The sequence below is a fragment of the Megalops cyprinoides genome, chromosome 2 (assembly GCF_013368585.1).
Source record: "Megalops cyprinoides isolate fMegCyp1 chromosome 2, fMegCyp1.pri, whole genome shotgun sequence".
Taxonomy (NCBI): domain Eukaryota; kingdom Metazoa; phylum Chordata; class Actinopteri; order Elopiformes; family Megalopidae; genus Megalops; species Megalops cyprinoides.
Window position 1 is genome coordinate 33,919,529 of NC_050584.1, and position 22,019 is coordinate 33,941,547.

Sequence of the window (22,019 nt, forward strand, 5' to 3'; positions counted from 1 at the left end):
TGAATCCTTCAGCTGTGGATGTGTAGAAGAGTCAGCCAGGTCATAAACATCACCAGTGCCAAAATTCCAAGGTTGCATCACCACATGTGATGACCGCGGTGGTAAATTCCGACATGGATGTACTCATTTCGTCATTTATTTTTCCCTCAGGGTTTGATACTGATCAATTCCAAATGGGAAGGAATAGTTGTAGACAGTAATGTGGTTTTCATGGTATTTGTTAAAAATATGTCCTATGTGAGTGCTACTAATTTATATATATTAATTAATATCAATAAAAGAAATCTATTCATATTTTCAACCACTTTCAGTTTGAAATAAGGGGACAAACATGAAAACTGACTTAGAGTATCAATACTGAAACAAAATTACAACATGAATAGAGAAATAAAGAGCACTCCTGTCCATCCAGAACATGATACAAATTGATGATTACACTGAAAACCTTGAAATCATGGCCTGGTTTCATATTGTTATCCACACTCGATACACGGCTAGATTAACTACAGTGCAACAGACAGATGAACACAAGGAAAGGTCACTTGCTGCGAAGTAATAACTTACCTATTTAATTCATTTAGTTCAACATGTTTACTGGTATACTATCTAGTGATTTCATACACAAGGTATTTTGTATTTGTGAGGAATTCAAGAGAACATAATCTTTTGGCCTACATGAAAGGGCCAATCTTCTTTAAACTAGTGGCACACTCTTCTTGTGGTGCAGCTATGTGAAATAGTTCCCTGTGGTGAACACAGTATAAAAAAGGTGAATTTTGCATAACCCAAAATGGAGTAGAGAAATAGTCATGCAAAACAAACCATAAAATAAAGCCTTGAGCAAACATCAGCTACCTGATGGTAAATGAGCACAACTCAGAGGGTTATCGGCCATATTCCTGTTCTGCATGAACTCGCTGAGGACAGCAACGCATCCCTTAAAGAACAGCAACCTCCTATCCCAAAATTCCGTTTAATGCTGGCAGTATGAAAAGAAACACTTCTGAGACCATGCTTAAAACTAGAACAGCTGAACCCCATGAAAAAGGGGGTACAAACTACCTAGTACTAATTTTGTTAAGCATCCAAGGACGTTAAAAAGTAAATGTGAAGCATGGGAATTGATACTTGTGTTCAAATGCATGGTATGTTGAACAAATAGTCTAAATAGATATTAGAGGATGGTGAATGTTTCATGGAAATGACACCATTAGTGTCTCAACTGTAATTCTCTCAGGGCTTTTGAGCAACGATAGCTTAGTGATATACAAAAAAAATTCGTACCCCTTGGAGATGCCCTAAGTATATGTGATAATGTATTTATCTACACTGAACACTGTATCACAGCTGAATTCAAGGGTGACAACATACTCTGGATAATCCTTCACCATGCAAGGTGGACGTTCCAGTCGCATGGTCATTTCCCCTTGTTGTCTGTGCTGTTGAGACGCCATTTACCCTTGATTCTGAAACACAGCTCTACATTGTGAGAGGGATGTGACTTCTGAATTATAAATAGCTGGCCTGAAGTTCCTTCCTCCCCTTTTCCAAGTCAATAGCAGGCCCAGCGGGAGCCGGTAGTCCCCACACAAGCTGAGCAGAAGGCGGTGAGAAACAATCACACCAGATTTAATCTGTAATGCAAAATGTCTCTCAGAAAAGAGAGGGGTCGCTGCTGGTCCTTTTTTAAGTAATCTGGCCGATACCGAGTTGAAACGGGACCATAAAAGTCAACATTGTGGATCATTATGTGCCAAGACCATTGATTCTGCTGGTCAAAATGCTGACATAACACAGAGAAGTCCAAGATCTGGGTACACGTCAGCCTGAGTTGAGCATAGGGGAGGCCCTGCAGACAATGACTCAAACATTCTATAATAGCTTCCATTTCCATATATTAAGAAACTGCAAACAATGCAAATCTATTATCTTATGGCAACCAGCATCCACGACGAAAATAAATAGCTTTACCTATAGGCAAAGCACATCGGGACCATGAGTAAGATGATTTTGGAGTGGCCATCTGTCAGTGTAACAATGACAAAGTCGCTGTGCACACAGTGGTCACCCAGACTGTGTGACTGCACTGACCTTTGACCTCAGAGGCAAAAGTGACACAACAGCTTTTAAAGCAAAAGCTGTTGCCATGGCAATGCTGGGTCATGCTCTCTTTCAGGTCCACAATGAGTTTCTTGCACTTGCAGGGGACTTCACCCCATTGAATGGCATCAACAAGCACAACTACTCCAGGAGCTACACTGTCGGTAAGCTAAATTTACTGCAGGCTTAAATTAGATTTTACCATTAATTGTGGATTTAAGAGACCTCTTAAACCTTTCAGGACCTCTTTTTGCCATGTAAAACACATTCACAGTAATAACTATAATTCCAAATCTTATGTTTCACATCTCAAACGAATTTACAAAAATGGATGTAAACTGAAGCAACAGAGACCAGGGTTCTCCAACCAGAAAAACACTGACAACACTGATAGGGTACAGCGATTTAACCACCACTCCAAAGTGTTGGCTCTAAATGTAAACGAAACAAAAACAAACATATCTGAAGGACTCTGAGGAATGATATTGTGACTTCCGGCCATCTGTGGGTGTATCATCATTTGCAGAGGAAGCTGTTGTTTGCCTGGACTAGACATCTATTCTGGGTAGAAAACATCCTCATGACCTCAGGATCCAAGCTGCCATGTCAGCCAAAAGAGTGGCTCACATGGTGAAAAACTCTGGATGAACGTTTGAATCCTCTCTTGTAGCAAGGGTAGTGCAGAGGGTAAAGCTAAGGATTTCAGCCAGCACACGGGGAAAATGTCTCACACATGCACAAACACACACACAGATGACACAGGAGCTGGGTCCCCTCTAATGACATGAAAATCCCTTCTAAGCTGATTGTCCTGCCTTACCTTTCGCCTGACCAGGAAACACTTAAATAACCGCGGTCCTGAGCTACCCAGCCACTAAAACATTCTAGCCCTGCTTGTACTGAGATGGGATGGGATGAGTGTTTCAGCCTTCAGAGGCTCACGTCACAGTGGCCCCTTATTTATCAGCATGAGCACAGCACAAAAGGAGTGGGGGAACCCTGCTATGTTAGTATGGTTGGAGGAGGGGGGAAGGGGGGGGGGGGGGGGCGGGGGGCAAGAACTGCACAGGACAAAGAGAAGGTGACTTACTTTCCTGCTCCTGAAGGCTGTGTGCCAGCGTGTGATCCTCCAGCACGGCAAAGTCCCGGCAAACTGCAAACACAGAGTACAGAGGTCTTCAGGACAAAGTCACAGAGAACATGCATTAATGCAGCCCGGAAGAGCACTGCTCTGCCTCAGCTCGACCACGCTGAACCAACCGTAGAAGAAGGCCTATGAGAGCTGTGGTGTAATTAGGCTTCATTGCCTTAAGTGATCTCCGTTGCTTCCTGTAACTTTTCTGAATTAGCTCATGTTCTACATCATGTTTGGTAAGGAAATGATACTCTGAATCAAGGCTGTAAGAACAAAATGCTGTTGGTACATTCTGATTGTATTGATTGAACCAGAATTTGAAAAACAAGAATGGAGACAAAACTACTGATTACAGCCCTGATTACATCATAAAAATCCTTGAAATGTTCTATCCACAAATAGAACCTTGTTTTTTCTTCTCTGACGCTCTATGAAACAAACATGGAAATGGGTGCCAAGAGAATGCACACAGCTACTAAAGGGACCAATTTTTCCACAACAAATGCATACAGACCAAGCCTTTTCCTCTTTCCACCTAGACAAAATAGACATCTGAGATCTCATCTGACCACAACTCAACCAGACAGGACAGTTACCACATATTTGAAATTCAGCAAGTGACTGATTATATTTAAAGCATCTACAAATAAAAAGCATGAACTGAAACTACAGTCAAGGCATGGCAATACTGACCACAGTGCCTATTCATGACTGGCTGAACTTGACTAAGAGTGAAAATCTGTACACAGTAAGTACAACATGTCTGAGTGAGTTATTAGTCCCTTTGCTTAAAGATCTAATGTAGCTCATTATAGAAGGCACTCCATAGGAACAAGCCACCTTGAGCAATTATGCTGATCTAAGAGAATCAATTATCTTGTAAACTCGGGGCTGGAGGGACCAAGGTACATTATATGGCCAAAAGTATGTGGACACCTGGCCATCAGACCCATATGAGCTTATTGGACATCCCATTCCAAAACCGTGGGCATTAATATGGAGTTCACCCCCCTTTGCAGCTATAACAGCCTCCACTCTTCTGTGAAGGCTTTCCACAAAACTTTGGAGTGTGTCTGTGGGAATTTGTGCCCATTCAGCCAAAAGAGCATTTGTGAGGTCAGGCACTGATGTTGGACGAGAAGGCCTGGCTTGCAATCGGCGTTCTAATTCATCCCAAAGGTGTTCAGTGGGGTTGAGGTCAGGGCTCTGTGCAGGCCACTGGAGTTCCTCCACACCAAACTCGTCAAACCATGTCTTTATGCATTGCTTTGTGCACTGGGGCACAGTCATGCTGGAACAGGAAAGGGCCTTCCCAAACTGTTGCCAGAAAGTTGGAAGTATACAATTGGCTAAAATGTCTTTGTATGCTGTAGCATTAATGTTAACCTTCACTGAAACTAAAGGGCCTAGCGCAAACCCTGAAAAGCCCCAGCCCCAGACCATTACCCCTCCTCCACCAAACTTTACAGTAGGCACTGTGCATTCCGGTAGGTAGCGCTCTCCTGGCATCCGCCAAAACCATATTTGTCCATCAGACGGCCATGGAAACCCATTTCATGAAACTCCCAACGCACAGTTCTTGTGCTGATGTTGCAGCCAGAGACAATTTGGAACTCTGTAGTGAGTGATTCAACAGAGGATAGGCGGTTTTTACGTGCTATGCGCTTCAGCACTCGGCGGGTTTGCGTGGTCTACCGCTTTGTGGCTGAGCTGTTGTTGCTCCTAGACGCTTCCACTTGACAATAATAGCACTAACAGTTGACCGGGGCAGATCTAGCAAGACATAAATTTTGCGAATTGACTTATGGCAAAGATGGCATCCTATGACAGTGCCACGTTTAAAGTCACTGAGCTCTCCAGTACAACCCATTCTACTTCCAAGGTTTGTCTATGGAGATTGCATGGCTATGTGCTTGATTTTATGCACCTGTTAACAATCAGTGTGGCTGAAACACCTGCACTCAATAATTAAGAGTGGTGTCCACATACTTTTGGCCATGTAGTGTAGGTCCGTGTGTGCATCCACTACCAAGACCCAATGTTCACAAGCAGTCTCTTTCTTTCAGAAACCTTATCAGCCATAGAACCTCTATAGTTTCAGGACGGAAATCTTCAACAGGCTGCACATGTTTCTTTCTGGCAAAAGTTGCATATTACTAAAATCAAAACCCACTGCAACAGGTTTTCATGTGTAAAAATTACCCCTCCATGGCTGTCCGATTAAGAAATAATGTGGGCAGCAACAGGGTAAACAGTTAAGCTGCAGTTAAATAAAGATGTTTTAGTAATGAGTCCTGGTTGAAGGGAGTGATGTTACTCATGACATAAACCAAAAGAATGATGGTAAAATTTTAAAAAGGTATGAACATTAATAACAAGCTGTTTTTAACAATCAGATGCAAAACTTGCCACATTCCTGGCTAATAGCTGCAAACCTTCAGGTCTTTTCTATTACAGATTGCAGTAAGTGCAAATCATCTTGTTATGAACAAAAGCTTTGGCCTACATATTCAGCCGCTACTAAAATTATTCACTTTCTGACAGTGCAAATTACATGGAAATTGCAGAGTTGTGACAGAGTTGTTTCCTTATTTAGTTTAGTTTCATTTGGTTTTGATGAACAGTTTCTAATTCATGATCTTCATGATTTTTCATTCAATGTAGTGCAGCCTACTGAGCAAATATCATCTTTGGAAAACTCTTTCACAGCAGAGGACATTTATTAAAAGCAAAAACACATTGTTAAAAATCAATTTAGTAGTGAACAAATATTCGTTAACAACTGTAACTAAAACAACTATAGCTACTATTTTTTGCATTGTGTTTTGCAGCAAAATGCTATTTTGTTCCAACAGACATGGCTGGTTTCTCTTGAGGCCTTAGCTGTAAGTAGACAGTGGTGTCACTGAATTCCACTGTACTTGACAAGGTGCAGCACTAGTTCCAGAAGTCAGTTTCATGCAGTTACCACCTACAACCTAAATAAACATGGCCATGTAAGACAAGTGACTGTGTAAGTCACTGCAGTGGCCAACCTATCTACTTCAGATTGATTTACATTTCATTCACTCATTTCATTTCACTCATTCATTTACATGTTTAAAGGGAATAACAATGACATTTCTTGGGGGTGTGTGTCCTTGAGATAAGCACCTCTTCATTACCAGCCTGTGACAAACCACTACAATCACACCTGTACTGGAGGAAAGCGTGATCTCAGCTGATCATGGTTACATGGGTACTGAATCTGTGGTGCTGATATGAGAGAACAGTTCACAGAAGACCACTGTACCAGTTTTACACGTTATAGCTTCCTGAAGCTGATCTGGCATAAGGCACCTGGAACTTGTTCTAGTTTATTTGCTTTATTTGCTACACAATCTGGCACAGCATTCCAAAGGTAACCATATCTGATTACTGACAGAAGGAAGTAAACACCTAGCCAGAGATCAATAACAAATATGAATTTCCATGCCGATTTTGGCATTTCACTTTAGTTTAAGGTATTGCTCGAGCACTGCAGAAGAAGACATTTTATGTGTTTTATGGCCAAGCAGTGCTGACGTTCAGAAGTGCTGCAAGGAGGAGGTGATTCATATGTGCTTGGTACAAACAATCTAAATTTCCTGCATAAACAGTTGCTACTAAAAGTTGTTTAACGGCTTTATGGGGATAAACAGTCATCAGAAATATTTAAAAGACACCAGATGATCCTAAGGGTGAAAAAAATAAGCAGGGTGTCATGTCTAATCCCTTGAAGGAGGGAAAACCTGGCAGTGAACTGCTGTGCATATACTTCTGAGACAATAGTAACTCAGAGTACTCCAAATGAAGGCTTTTATAAACATCACTGTCATAGCCCACTTAATTCAGTATCTAGAGGGGCAGTATTCAAATAGGGTACCCAATAAATCAAAGCATCCTATATACAGTGCCCATTGTATCAAAAAAGGGTAACAAACTACCATGAAATTAATCATTTTCAGGGCATAAGTGTGTATTTAAAACACATGATGGGCAGTGGGCACTTATACCTTGGTGCAACTTCATCTCACAGCAAACACATTAAACTTGCCAAGTCCTATGTAGCCGTTTGAGATGAAAATTGTTTTTCGCAAGCCATCTCACTGCTATTAAACCAATAGCGTGGGCTTAAACTATTGATGTTCTCCCTTATTTTTGCAGCAAAAAATACAAAACTTGCAATTATGTTGGGGGGGGGGGTATCGCACGTCATGTTCTGTCACACTACTAAACTCATTAGCTATGACTGGTGTCATATGTGTGAGGAACCACCCACAAACAAATTACTGAAAGTTGCACAATCAACATATTACACAGTCCTGAAGACCAAGATAAATAAAAATAAAAATACAATAAAAATACATGGACAGGACCGCACTCCTTTATAGAGGACCCCTTTGGATGCTGTAAGAGGTGCCATGTCAAATCATATTGGACAACACATTTTTAAATGACATTTAAAATCAGCTTGATCTAATGTGTGGCCTATGTTTAAAATGCCCAAAGCTGAGAGAGTATAATGGAATATGAAGCATCCTCATCAAAATGTTGTTTTCTATACTGCAATCTAGTCCTTTTCAAATTAGTGCCATCATCCTTTTCAAAGTCTGTTTAAACTCATTACTGTAGTGTCAAGGTCAGAAAATAGGTGTCATACATCCAGCCATTAGTGAGACATGTCAATAAAGGTCAACAAGGTCAATAATGGTACATATATTAAAATATATTTACCATTATTGAAATATAATATTTAGAAATGGATTTATTGGAGAATTACAAAGTTCCTAAATAGGAGGAAAACACTCTGGCAAACAGAAAATAAGCGTTTGCCTAGAAAAATCACACAATTATGCTCTCCAATGAAACGTGTTCAGTTAAAGTAGAGTGTGCAGGCTCAAGCTGTCTGGCCTTAACAGCTAGTTTGGCCCAAACCAAAGCATTCAGCTTGCTTTGGCTTTAGAGTCTGTGTTACGGCATTTGTTTTATATCATGAGTAAACTGAGCCAAATCCCCTTCTGTCACACACAAGCCAATCTGTAAATTGTAAGTATCTTTGTGGTTAGAGGAAACATCTTAGACTGAGACACAGTGGAGGAGGAGAAGAGCAAGCTGTGATTATGAATATGTAAGGAAACACTTCTCTGTATGACTGCTGTTGTTACCGTGTCAATAATATACAGACACAGTCTTTCTGTATGAGCTAACTGGGAATGCGGTGCTCTCCAAAACTTAAGTAAGGGTTTATATTAACCACTCTTTCTCTGACAACTTAGGGGCATGAAGGCCTGTACTTCCACATCATGATTATGACCCGGTCAAAGTACAAGGGTTACAAACAATACCTGTAATCACCCCTCCAGGGTAATTAAAGAAAGAGTATGCCAACAAACTATGACAACATGGGTTTGCTTGGGAAACAGCAATGTCCCTGGGGTGGCCTGCCAGAAACAAAATAATTTAATAATTTAAATAATTTATAAAATATCATAATGTTGAATTTTGGCCATCTATGAGATCAGTCTCTAATTCCTGACTACTATGTGACACAACACTAAAACTCAAAGGATTATTTACTCTAAACACATGTATCAGAATCCGTTGTTGCTTGCCTATTCTGGAACACCACTAGGAAAGACTAATTTCAACAGTACACATTTGAAATCCCCTTTCTGAGCCGTCTTCTCTGTCTCTTTAAAATCAATTTAGCGTCAAGCTATTAAATATTAATCACTTTGGAAACCAGACAGGCTACTACAATGCCCTCACTCAGTCAGAACACATGCAATATTCTCTGCTAAAAGATTACCTCATCTTCATGAATAATTGATTTGCAAAGCAGTTCATTACTACACTGTACATAGAAAATAGCAGTGAATTTTCACTGCTGCAAATCACAACCAGAAAGCCAGCAGCTAATAGCCTCAATAGCTGTGACAGAACTGCCAGAAAATATATATGAATAATGCCTTCCCTCCCACCTGACTCCAACAATTTATGGCAGAGTGAGGAGGTGCGGCTGTTTGACAAGGGAAAATGGCAGGGTCATAGAAAGCCGAGCAGCCTGTCGTCCTCTGTGTGAGGAACTATATGCTCAATTTTCTCAACCCACACCCTGATCAGTGCCCCCCGCCCATGTGAGTTATCATACTATAACGTAATGATACCTCATATGGTCCAATGCCACAGTCACCCCAAACCCTACATAAAACCTCATCTGTGCACTGAGTCCACCCCGTTTACACACACACAGATCAAATAAGTCCACAGAACTGGACTCTAATGGAGACAATGACTTGTAATCTCAGTAATTGTCCCAGGGAGGCGCAGAAGGCAAAAAGGCAATCAGCATTAAGGTTTATAGACAATTCATTCTCCTTTCACCAGAGGTCTTCTAATTTAGGTTGAGATGAATCCTCCCTTGACTTTTGAGCTGCACATGTGGAATTTCCTTGCCTCTGCCACCTCCATTTAAGATCACAAAGCCTGATTGGCAGATGTCTATTCCAAATCATATCAGACATTACAGAACATCCACAACCCTCTGGGTCCTGACTAAACAGAACAAAACATTTTTCCATATGACCCTTGTCCCTTTCTCCCCGTAATGGTTACCAATAGCTTAAAGGACATGACGTTAAAAGTTCTTTTAACGTCAGACTTTAATTTGTTACTGCGGAAGGACTGCACATACTGTTGCATCATGGGATCTTGTCACCCCCTCTGGGGTGTATGACTAACCCTGACTATCCCTACACTGTATGATCCCTCACTATTCCTGAAAATCATTTTAAAGCTCACTTTTAATGCATGGATTTTAAATAAATGGCTGTCACCGTCTTTACCCTATAGACCTTGTGTCAAAAAAATGTGTCAAAAAAAAGAAAAATGTGTCAAATATGTTACAAAAATAAAGTGCATTGTATCAATGCAAACTGGTGGCTGGAAACGGCAGTAATAGTTTAGGGCTGTATGCCCTATGACAGCACTTACACTGCTTCGCGCAATGTTTCCCACACTGGCCCCACATTTCAAGGATGGCACTGAAGACTCAGTATCTATGCAACTACTTGCCTAACCCTACTGAATGCACAACTTGCAAGTCACTGTGAATAAGAGTATCTGCCACATGAAAAAATGTAAATGTAAAATGTATTATAGGAAAACTGAGCTTCCACCTCAGTTGAAAGGGCATATTTGTTATAAGCAGCAAGAATCTAGGAAGTATTCCAGATTCCTTTCTATTGAACACTCCTTTCTTGTGAACATTTCTAGTCCCAAAGCTGACATCGTGAGCAGTGTCTGCCAGGATGCTTGTATGGACAGAGCAGATGGATACAGGACACAGCTAATGCATAGCCTCTAAGGACAATGGACCTTACTGTGAACAAATGCTGCCACTGAATGTGAGAACTTTGTGAAATGGGCTATTACAATAGTCTCCACTGTAATCTAACTTACTATTCATAAATAATCAATTTACAAAGCACTACACTGTCGCACTACACATTTCTGCAAATCACAACATTTTGCCCAGCCACAACGTGCCACTTGAAAGGGACTGTATAGTATTACTGTTGATGACCTACTGAGAAGACCCAGATTCATGACAAGTGACATAAAATGCTTGTCACTCCTGTGTCTTCAACAGTGTAACTGTCCATTGAAAAAAAAAAGTCCAGTCATTTCAAAACATGCTAGATAAATCAGGCTATCCAAAATGGCACACACACAATCAATTGGCTGCCAAGTAAAGTAATGTCTCCTTTCCACTCATGTATCCGAATGCACATGGCCACACGAAAAAAGCCGTTTCCACTTAATGGCAGCTGTGGATGTGACGTGATTGAAAGCAGGTCACTCTAGTTATAGTTCACTGGGGAGTACTGTATGTGACCAGGATGTGGTTACACTATGTTTGGCAGAAGCAGTGTTGGGGTGATGAGATCAGATATTGTGATTACTGGTATTTTACATTGTGATCATTTTCATAATTGCAATATAAAATAGTGCTTTAATGAATTTATGGATGTGTATTTATCACAATAAAAAGAGACCTGCAATCAATTTACATACAACAGAAGAGCATTCTTTTTATTTCTGTTCTATTCACCTCCGCTTATTATACTATTCACTTGCTGTTATGTCATGAAGGAGGCAGTATGGAATTTGTCCTGTTGCGATGTTGCACATCACCCCACTTAGCTTTAACTTAAGCTTTTATAAAAACTGGATCGAGAGTGGATGAAGGAATGATCTCCTATCAAATAATAATAAATATAATAATAATAATAATAGTAACTGTGTTTAATCTTATGAGATTAAAGAGCCAAATAAAGTCAGCAACATTGCCTCTCAACTTCACAGGAAGTAAGCTTCATCAGAAGATATGAACAATCCTTCATTTGCACTTTAAAGTTTACTATCCTTCTTAGTTTGGATGTATGGGGTCAGGTGTTGCACTGACAGCAGACTTCTCAACATCACAAGTGAGCAGGCTGAATTGGCACCTTCGCTATATTAGTTTAAAAAACTGAGATTCATACTTTCTTCTACATTGTCTAGGCTCAGTATAAATAATGTAACAATTCAGTGATAGTCTGAAGTGAAAGTTGTCCCTCTACTGAGAAATGTTTAACTCCCCACCCTATCACAATGTTTTTCAAGGACAACATTCACTGTGTGAGGAAAGGAGGTAGAATTTTCATTTTATTTACACCTGGGTCTTTCTGCATGTACTTTTTGGATAGCTACACAATACTGAAAACAGCTAAATGGGAGAAAAGAATAAAACAAGGATACTGAAATCAAGCTGTACCACTTCCTCCCTAGGGAGCAACTAGTAAGTCGCCAGCTGCTTTCTTTTTGCTCGTTGTGTCTGCTATGGCCATCAACCCATAGTCCACTATGACTAACCGAAATGACCAATGACTGATATCAATAATGGCTCTTTTATGGGTCTGCAGTGTGGGCAAGTGGTTTAGTATGTGGGCCCTCAATCACAGTGATGCAGGCTCTGCCATGAATGAAGGCACCTGCCCTCCAAAAAACTAAAAATGTGGTCAAATCACAACTTTCAAACTACAAATTATGCATTATTATTAGAACATTGCACTTTCATTCTGTAGTGGAGTAACACTTTCTTGGGTCACTGTTACTACTTTGAATTGCACACTTTTGACTGCATGTAGGGTCTAAGGACACTGCTTATCTGCCTTGCCCCATAGTAAATCATCCCAAACAAAGGGCAACACTTAGTGGTTTTCCTAGAAGATGCATTTATCTGTGATTGAACAAGAGATTTTTCATGATCTGTTCAGCTGTGAGCTTAAATATGTTTGTTTTCTGGGTCAAGATGATCCATGCTTGAAACTAACACCATATCAGTAAAAACAAAAGACCAACTTCCTGACGTCATGCCTGAGGTCTGATTATAGTAAATACATTGGGTCTGAGTCCTGTAAATCTGAATTGAATGTGTCTGTTTCCGTGGCGGTAATAAGTAACCACTGGACAAAACTAGGCTATTGCCTACACAAACGTTGGTCTGCCAAATGCCTCTGAGGGCCCACAAACAACGCACTCTCTTGCTGCCTTTGGTTCCAGAGCAGCAGCCCTCACATTCCAAGGACTAAGTGCAGCTGTTTCCCCACTCACAAGGGAAGCCATTCTATCCACAGAAAAAGCACCTAAATGACTTCAGGGGATGCCAACTCAATATTCTGAATGGATCTCTGGCAGATGCTGTAAAGTGGTATTCCAAACTGTAATCCAAGAACTGGGACAGTGATTAGCGTGATTTTCATCTTCCATTATTCTATCTGTTGCTGCTGGTATCACTACAGCTGTGTTCCTACAGTGGATGACAGGAGACTTTAAATAGCACAAAAGTCAAATACACACCGCATGCTTCCCTACACAACTGAAAGAGAGTCGTCATATTACTACGTGAAAAAAATGGTAAACATGTTTTCTGAAAAGGTACGTAGTAAAATTACTCTAGTTGACAACAGGCTGCAAAGCATTACAGTTCTCAAATTCTGTGGCTCAAATCCATTATTGGTCTGTGTAACAGAGTGGGCACATCTGGCAATGCTTATCTTGCCGAACACTGACAGATACAACAGCTGTGGTCAGTTTGGCCAATCCTGTGCCCCCTTTCCAATGCACTGCCAAAATCAGAGTGCCTCATTTAGGCTAAGGTCTGGGTTGTTTCCACTACCTTTCTTGTCCTGCAGACCCATGACAACTCAGTCCAGCAGTATTACTGGCGCTGGCTTGCCAGCAAACTAACTGTTGCTGCCAGCATGCCAATACCTGTGAGGGTGAACACAGCATGGAGAAGGAACATTCTAACAACACTGAAGAAAACAAACACCAAAAGAAGTAAAAAAATTAAATGTTTTGTTTGTTTGGTGGGATGTAGTCAACTTTGGAACAGAAGCCCAGACTTGGAAGAGCATCTTTGCAAAGAGCAGAATGTATTGTGGCATCAGGTGCTCCAGATCGGACTATGGGTACTGCAAAAGAAAAGTGATCATATAGTGCAAATGGACAATATTACGACAATGATGTCTGTAACATGGTAATATTCAAAATTAAAGTGAAAGAGACAACTCCCCCTTATTCAATTTAAAATTCACTGCATACATCATAAGACAAACATATGATGTCACAAGGCATAAGCCTTCAATTTAGGCATTTCACAGGCAATTAATGTGATGAGTGCAAGTGCATTCTCTCTAATGTGAGAGAAATATGCATCGATCAGAGTCGAGTGGTAAGAAAAAAGACATCAGAGGGCAATCTGGTGACATCATGCCATGGGATACGTTGAGCTTCCAATGACTAATGTTCTCCTGGTCCTTTTTCATATAACATTGTTGGGTATCCATTGTACTGGACAAGACACTAGAGCACTTATTTATCTCTGTTAGATGCTGGCATCTGTGCAGTAGTTGGTCTTGCTAACAGTACGAAAGTCTGGCAGAACTGAAACAAGACAGCCCTGGTTTTAAATGGTACATCATGATAATGAGCTAAAACAAGCTTGGTGCAGCTTTCCTGTTCTCTTCTCACTCTTCCCCTTATGACACTTTCAGTTCCACTGCTAAATTTTCTTTGCTGCCACAGAGAAAAGCAAGATGGTAAACTGTCCCTTAAAATCCAATAATCTCAAACCATGAATACCATAATTTTTTTTACCGTAAATTTTTACTATGGAAAACAACCCTTGGATTGGGTGTGTCATTAAATGAGACAAACAGGAGACTTGCACTGTATGAGAACTCCAGTGACATTGGAGTTCTCCTACATTTCCACATCTGTGTATTTTCTGTATTCATAAAATGAGGTTGGATGAAATGTGTAAAATTCTAGTAAAATGAACAGTTGTTGCAAATGGTTGCTAAACACAAAATGCTAAGATCTTCATTGCTTTCTCTATTAGGTTTCCCAGATCAACACCTTCAGCATGGTTAAACTGTCAGGCTTTCCATGTTGTTTTCCATTTCTCTCATTGTAAGGCCTAAACTAAGATTACGTGTGATTATGCATGTTTTTTAAAATGGTAGCATGCAATTTTCACCGGATGTGATACTGTAATTACTTATACACTGCCAAGAAACTAAAAATAACACCACAGGAATAACCCAGTCCCTCTGTTTTGTTCTGAAAGGCATTCTGAACAACTTTAAGAACAAGTTAAAGAACCACATCTGTGCCATTTGCACATGAAAAAGTCTGTTGACCATCATTTAATTACTGTAAAACTTCCTCAATACAGCAAAGTATAGTATAACTGCAACTGAATGTCCCATCCGGACATGGTCGCTCCGCTCGGACACGATCTCTGTCTATACTGGTCCCTCAGTGGTAGAATGAACTCCCCACAGAGGTTAGGACAGTGGAATCACTGGCCATCTTCCAATGCAGCCTGAAGACCCACCTCTTCCAACGGCACCTTGTTTCCACCTCAGTCCCCGCCCCCTAACACCTGCTACCTCTCATATTTGATATCCTCCTGTCTGCGCTGTCGAATGGGAATCACTGGAATGGCCCTGGAATTGTTCTCCTCCTACCTCAGAGGTTGCTCCTACCAGGTCTCCTGGCATGGCTCCACCTCCTCACCCACGTTCCTGAAAAAAGGCATTCCACCACACTTGGAGAGGTCATAACAGCACATGGGCTGTTGTATCACTCATATGCAGATGATACACAGCTGTTCATTTCCTTCCCTCCCAAGATGGACAACACACCTCAAATATCAGCATGTCTCATTGATACCGTGGGTTGGATGAACAAGCAACAGCTCAAACTGAACATTGACAAGACTGAAAAAGTCTATTTCCCAGCAAATATGTCTCTTCCGAGGAACCTCTCAATTTGTGTTGACAATGCAAAGGTAATGGCAACCACAACTGGTAAAAATCTAGGAGTAACCCGTCTTTCAAGGAGCATATTGCAGCTACAACCAGGAACTGCAGATTCCTTTCGTTCAACATTAGGAGGATCAGACCATACCTCTCCAAATACACAGCCCAAGTCGTGATCCAGGCTCTCGTCCTGTCACATCTGGACTACTGCAACGTGCTGCTCGCGGCCTCCCAGCATACGCCATCCGACCGCTGCAACCTCCCAGCATTTGCCATCCGACCACTGATTTGCCAACTTACCCAGAATGCAGCAGCCCGACTAACGTTCAGCCCCAAGCAGGCCCATGTGACACCTCTCTTTGAGTCCCTCCACTGGCTACCAGTTGCAGCAAGTTCAAGACCTTGTTACTAACCTTTAAGGGACTTAATGGATCAGGCCCCGTCCCGACAAATACAGGACATGATCAAGACCTACAAGCCAGTGAGAGCACTGCGCTCTGCTACCTTGGGTTGCCTCTGTGTCCCTAAATACAAGGGCAGCACCTCTCGGACCTGCCTCTCAGTACTTGCTCCACACCAGTGAAATAAGATTCCTGCTGAGATTCGTACAACAGACTCCCGAGGTGCCTTCAAGAGAAAGTTCAAAACTCATTGTAAGATATAGCTCAATCTAAACTGCACCAACAATTTAATCACATCTACACTAATAATTTCAAAGTAATTTTATTTAAAAATATACAGTGGGTTGCTGCAGATGCAAATCACTTAAATCTGACTGAAAATGGTACAATTGGGCATGGCCACATCCACATATCTCCCTAATTCTTGGGCATCAACAGGAGACGTGAGAACAGACTCACTTGTTATCAATGTCCCCCAACTGCAAATAACCTTTCTTCTGAGAAGGTCTTCATGTGAAGTGATGGTTAGGCAATCAAGCATGTGGTCACCTGCATGTTTATGTAGCACTGTCTCACTGAATATTCAGATGCATAAATGGATCAGAAGTACATCTGCAATTTATATAATTTACATCAATAATTATAATTTATGTCAATTTGTAGATAATAATACAGACAAAAAAACTCAGCATAACATTATGCCTCCCCAGATTTAACCCTCTGCCCCTCATTTTGATTTGAGATTTTGAGTCATTTCAGGCACCACGTATGTTTTACCTCATGAGTTTAATTAATTCAAAACAGTTGACTGGGATCATTTTGGAGCAGATTAAATTGCTACGGCCTTGAAATCATGGTGTTCATGCAGATAAAGCGCTATGCTCAAACCCTGTGAGTATATTGAAAACGTACTGATTGCATTGTCCCTTCCATATCCTTTTCAAGGATTGGGGGGGGGGGGGGGGGGGGGGCATAGGCTATTGTCCATTATCTATACGATTCCATTTAATATGTGATAGTCAGCGTTATTATCCCATGGAACAAAATATACAGAAACAAATCTAAACAAGGTCTCGTTTAAACAAGAGCTATTCAGTCTAGTCCAATCTGCCTATAACCTACTAGATTGTAACTGTTCTTTTTGTTTCTCGCTAGCACTATAGCTTCAAGCAAAAAATAAGAGGATTGTATACCCATCGCCGCTACACGCTATCTACTGTCCGAAGAAGAACGCCAGCTTTGCATGATACAGTCAGTGTCGCATATGAGGCACAACGCCGTTTCCATTTGTTATCATTTCAAAGACGACCGTCGCTTCACAAATGTATAGCTCCATAAGAATAACATCTACTCGTAAGCGTAATTTCGATAGAAAACGTAATCCAATATAGGCCACTTGCGCCCGGTAGTCTACACCATTGTACGCTAATTGGTTTCATTAATATGCTCTCATCTCTACGTCTCTTTCTTTCTTTGACAGCTAACTGCCATGTATGTAAACGACTAATCCCGTAAATCCCCTGTTTTCCCATTCTCTGTACATTTATGCTAGCCTACAATGTATTTTCGTAGCCAACTGGGAAAACGCAGTGTGTCATTCAGGCAGTCCTTATCGGTTACAACCCATTTTTCAACGTTGCCTTAAAATCACGTTGGAGGACCACAGAAGAATTAGGCTAAGACCAACATTAAAACTACCTCAGCGATGTAACTCCTATCTAGCTCTTTGGGCATACGGACAAGCGTGTGACAGAGCGGACTTCATTTCAGCTGGCTAATTATTAGCTGTAGATTCATACATACATAAACAGATCGTACGCAAGGAAACAGGTGAAACATGACTGGCCAGCTAGCGACAAGCCACATACCACAGTGTTCATTTGGAAGAATTTTTAATATAGCATCAAATACATGTCTCTCTATAACCAGGGAAGCGCGATATTTGTAGGCTAGCTGGCTAATAAGACAAGGGAGAGGACAACACGCAACCCTTTTCTCATACCGCCCATGATACAGACGGAATACTTGTGTATATATGTTCAGGCTAGCTACAGCGTAGTACAACACAGGGGCACTTACTGCACTTTTGATGTGAACCAGCAACAACAAAAACAAATATATCATGTGTCAAACTATATTAGACACACGTAGCTAAATACAAACTTACCTTCTTTAACTCCAGGTAGTTTATTCTGATCAATACTAAAATCAGCCATGTTGGTGATATTTCACTATCAGTTTGTGTTGAATTATGTTATCAACTAGATTTTCTGAAGGTTATTTAAGACTGATGATTTTCTGGCAGGTAGTCTACGGATATTTTGAGCATGTATATGCCTTTGATTCGTTTTTTGCGGCCACCTCACTGGCTGGCAGCCGGAATTTTCAGTCAGGCAATCCCTCCCTCTTCCTCCTCTGCAGATGTGAATTTGATGCAATGTTACAATCAGGAAAAACGCTGCTGAATTGTTGCCTACGGATAGCAGGGTGGACCATAATAGTCTGTGAGCCGAACTGAGAAGTCGTCGACTAACGCGTTAAGGAAATTTACTACACAGACTATAACATCAATCACCCTTTCGTAAATTTCTTCTTATATTTCCATTTGAGGTTTTCTACTGTGCCTTTGAATACTTTAGCAAAGTTCTGCATGCTGGGTTTAACTGAGTATTTGTCCTATTTTGTAAAATTTTGTTCACTGCCATTTATGGGAATTATGGATTGTAGTATTTAGCCAGTTTTAGCATTTTATTTGTAACCATTATGACACTAAAGCCCTGTATTATTTTTATTCCAGGTCATTCACTGCCAAGTTCCTGTTTAGCTTATTGTTAGACCTAAATAAGTTCAGTGTGTGCAATATTCTAGTAGTCTTAATTTGAAAATGTTTATATATTACCAATATCTGGGCCCTTTCACAAAATCATTACTTTGTTATTACTTTATTATATTTATCACATATCACATTTCGTGTCAGGGTTAAAGTCTGACAGTAATTTTCCAGCTATGCTGAAGCTCCTGTTCAGTGGGTAACTGCAGAACTAAGCTGTCTGTATAGAGATCGCTTTTCTGTGTGTGTGTGTGTGTGTGTTGTAAGTTAAGAGAATGCAATTCCTTTGTTGCCAGTTGTAATTCACTCATTTTCTGTGTATGTTGATTCATTGTATTGTATACTTGAAAAGTGTTTCATACATGAAAATCTATTACTCTATTATTATTAACCTCATTTACCACTTTCAATTATTTTATACAACTATTCTTCATGATGGATTGAGTCAAAAACTTTTTGAAAGTCTATAAATCTTTTTTTGTTTGTTTAAGTGCGTCAGGTGTACATATGATCACTTAGTGGACCACACAGTGGTCAATACACTCCATGCCAGCAGGGTCAACCTAGGGCGGCAGAAGGAAAGTGGAAAAAAAACAAAAATGTCTTCATACTAGACTCATCTCTCCACCTTTTCATCCACTGTTCCATCTATTAAGGTATCGTATTGAATGCAGAAGCAGAATTCAGGAGTCATCCTCTAACTCCCACAAACTGTTCTCCACCTTCTCTTCCCTTCTCATCCCCATACCTCCACCTCCCTCCTCTTTCTCTACAGATGACTTTGTCATACTTTGATGAAGGTTGTTGACATCCTCAACCTACCCACAACCCAGTCACTTAGCCAACAGCTAACCCATGTCTCCCTTGGCCTACCTTTATTCTCTGCATTGTCTCCTGTTAGAGATGCTGACACTTCAGAACTTCAGATGTCTTATTGCCTAACCACCTATTCCATTGGACCCAGCCCCTTCTCCTCTTCTACTGACAATCTCATTTGATCATCTCCCATTCTTCACTGGTTGATTTCCCTCCGTCTTAAAGCAGGCTTGTGTTCACCTACCAAGCAGTGAGGGGAATGACTCCCCCTTTTCTTCAATCCATCATCAGACCCTACATACCAGCCATGTCATTCTGTTCTGCAACTTCAGGACAACTGACTGTCCCTCCCTCCCATTCATAGTCACACAGCACAGTTCCCTCCTCTATCTGTTCTGGTTCCACGGTGGTGGATCAAGTTTCCTGAAGAATCAGGACTGTGAAGGTGCTGGCCATCTTTCACTGATGACTAAAGACCCAACTCCTCAGACTGCCTGTCAGATTGCACTTATGGGTAAGCATGTCCGTGTTGGTTATTGCAGCACTATGCAAGGGCCTGATACATGTTCTAACATAATCGGTTGTCTTCTGTATGTACAGTCTTTCTTTTAACTTTATTCATACACCGTGTCACGATGAGGAGAGGAAGACTTGGGAGGTACAACATGGGGAGATCACAGATGCTTATCGATCAACTGCCTCTTCCTTTGTGTCTCACACCCACATCTGTCCCAGTGGGCTGACATGTGCACAGTAGGTCTGCGACATCTGTTTCCCCTTTGCATGTCAGATGCACATAGTTCCTGATCAAATCTCACACATGGCAATAGGATGGGATTGTGCTGTAGCAACAGAGACAAAATTTGTTTACCCAGCCATGGACATGCCACAGAGGTTGATAAATCAGTACTGAAACATAAATCTTTATTTGTAACCAAGCCAGCCGTATGGTGCTACAAAGTGTCCAGATGTCACATTTATTGCCACAACCTATTCAAGATAAGACAGAGAGGGAATGAGGGAGAGACTGAGTTGTTTTAAGATCATATTCTCAATCAATTAAAGATTGATCAACAATGGGTTATATTACTGCATCTTCAAAAGTGCAGCCCACAATATTTTCTCCAATAATTTCAAAACATTAGTCTTTATTCCCCTCAGGCTGAAGTTTTTTTTCCAGATTTATCCAACAACAAACATTGTAGCTTCTAAACATTTGTTTGATAGTCATTTAATCATATTATATTCATTTAAGCAAGATGTGTGTTAAGTGATTTTTTTCAAATGGCCATTGTTTCATATTATCATAATTACTTTGTCACTGCCCTCCCCCCAAGTTATTACAGTGAATATTGCACTCAATTTTAACTATAAATCCTATACAATCTTTTCTGACTACGACTGGGTCAGCAATGGAACTGAATGCAGAAGACAATAAATGTTATTTGGACTTTGTATATAAATGGCAAGGAAAATTCTTTAGTTAGTGACCTCTTTCTCTTCTACTGGTTTTCTAAGACTCCCATTAACCTAAATCATGCAAATTGAAGTGACCAATGAATGGTTGTTGGGTCACTGAAAAAACAACTCAAACTCAAAGTTAGTGGAAACCAGTTTTCCTCAAGGCTTAGGATTCCTCTCATATACTGTCCTGTTTGGTCTGTATATATCTGGTGTAGTGACAGGCCTTATTGCAGTCCAGATTCAGAGAGAAAAAACATTATCATTGGAAAAGTATGAAACCAACACCTGATTTGAAAGCAAACAGTACCAGTACATCAAACAAATTGGCTGGAAAGGTGAAGTCTGCTTTTTATTCACAAATCCAAGTTCTTGTGTTTAGAAATGAAAATGATCTAGATTTCTGTTATTAAGCTGACAGGTTTGAGAACCTGTTGCTTCAGAAGAGACCTTCAATGCAGACAGAGGTACAATACAATACCTGACAGAGGTAAAGCTAATTTGAAGTGGCCGCTGTGTTCATTTTAGTAAAACTACATAAATGCTGTGGTCCCTACTTTTACAGAACAGTTAAACTTAAAACCATCTCAAAATCATTGTCTTTTGAGCTTTTCATTTACCAATATCCACTTTTTCAAGCACTTTGTGAGTAAAAGCAAATAAAACAAATGATTTGATGTACTAAGTATATATCATTCACCCTTTAATTTTATCTCCCCTGGAATTACATCTCATAAAAGTACAGTCTCATTTTATCAAAGAACCGATCACCGATAAGACTGACACTTGCTATGCTTACAGGGCACATATTCACTGCAATTCACTGCTAGAACCAGGGTGTTCATAAAATATGTAATCAGTGGTTTCTTCAAACATACACT

General features: G+C 40.6%; 1 protein-coding gene across 1 annotated transcript in view; it reads right to left on the reverse strand.

Annotated features, from left to right (window-relative positions):
- ccdc50 (coiled-coil domain containing 50) overlaps positions 1–18,445 on the reverse strand; it is a 34,892-nt gene extending 16,447 nt beyond the window's left edge. The window contains exons 1-2 of the mRNA XM_036521390.1: positions 18,199–18,445; positions 3,191–3,253 (exon numbers count right to left, since the gene is read on the reverse strand). Of these exons, the coding sequence (XP_036377283.1) occupies positions 3,191–3,253; positions 18,199–18,247 (112 nt within the window). The 5' untranslated portion in view covers positions 18,248–18,445. The remainder of the gene's footprint in view (positions 1–3,190; positions 3,254–18,198) is intronic.
- Between the last annotated feature and the right edge of the window lie 3,574 nt (positions 18,446–22,019).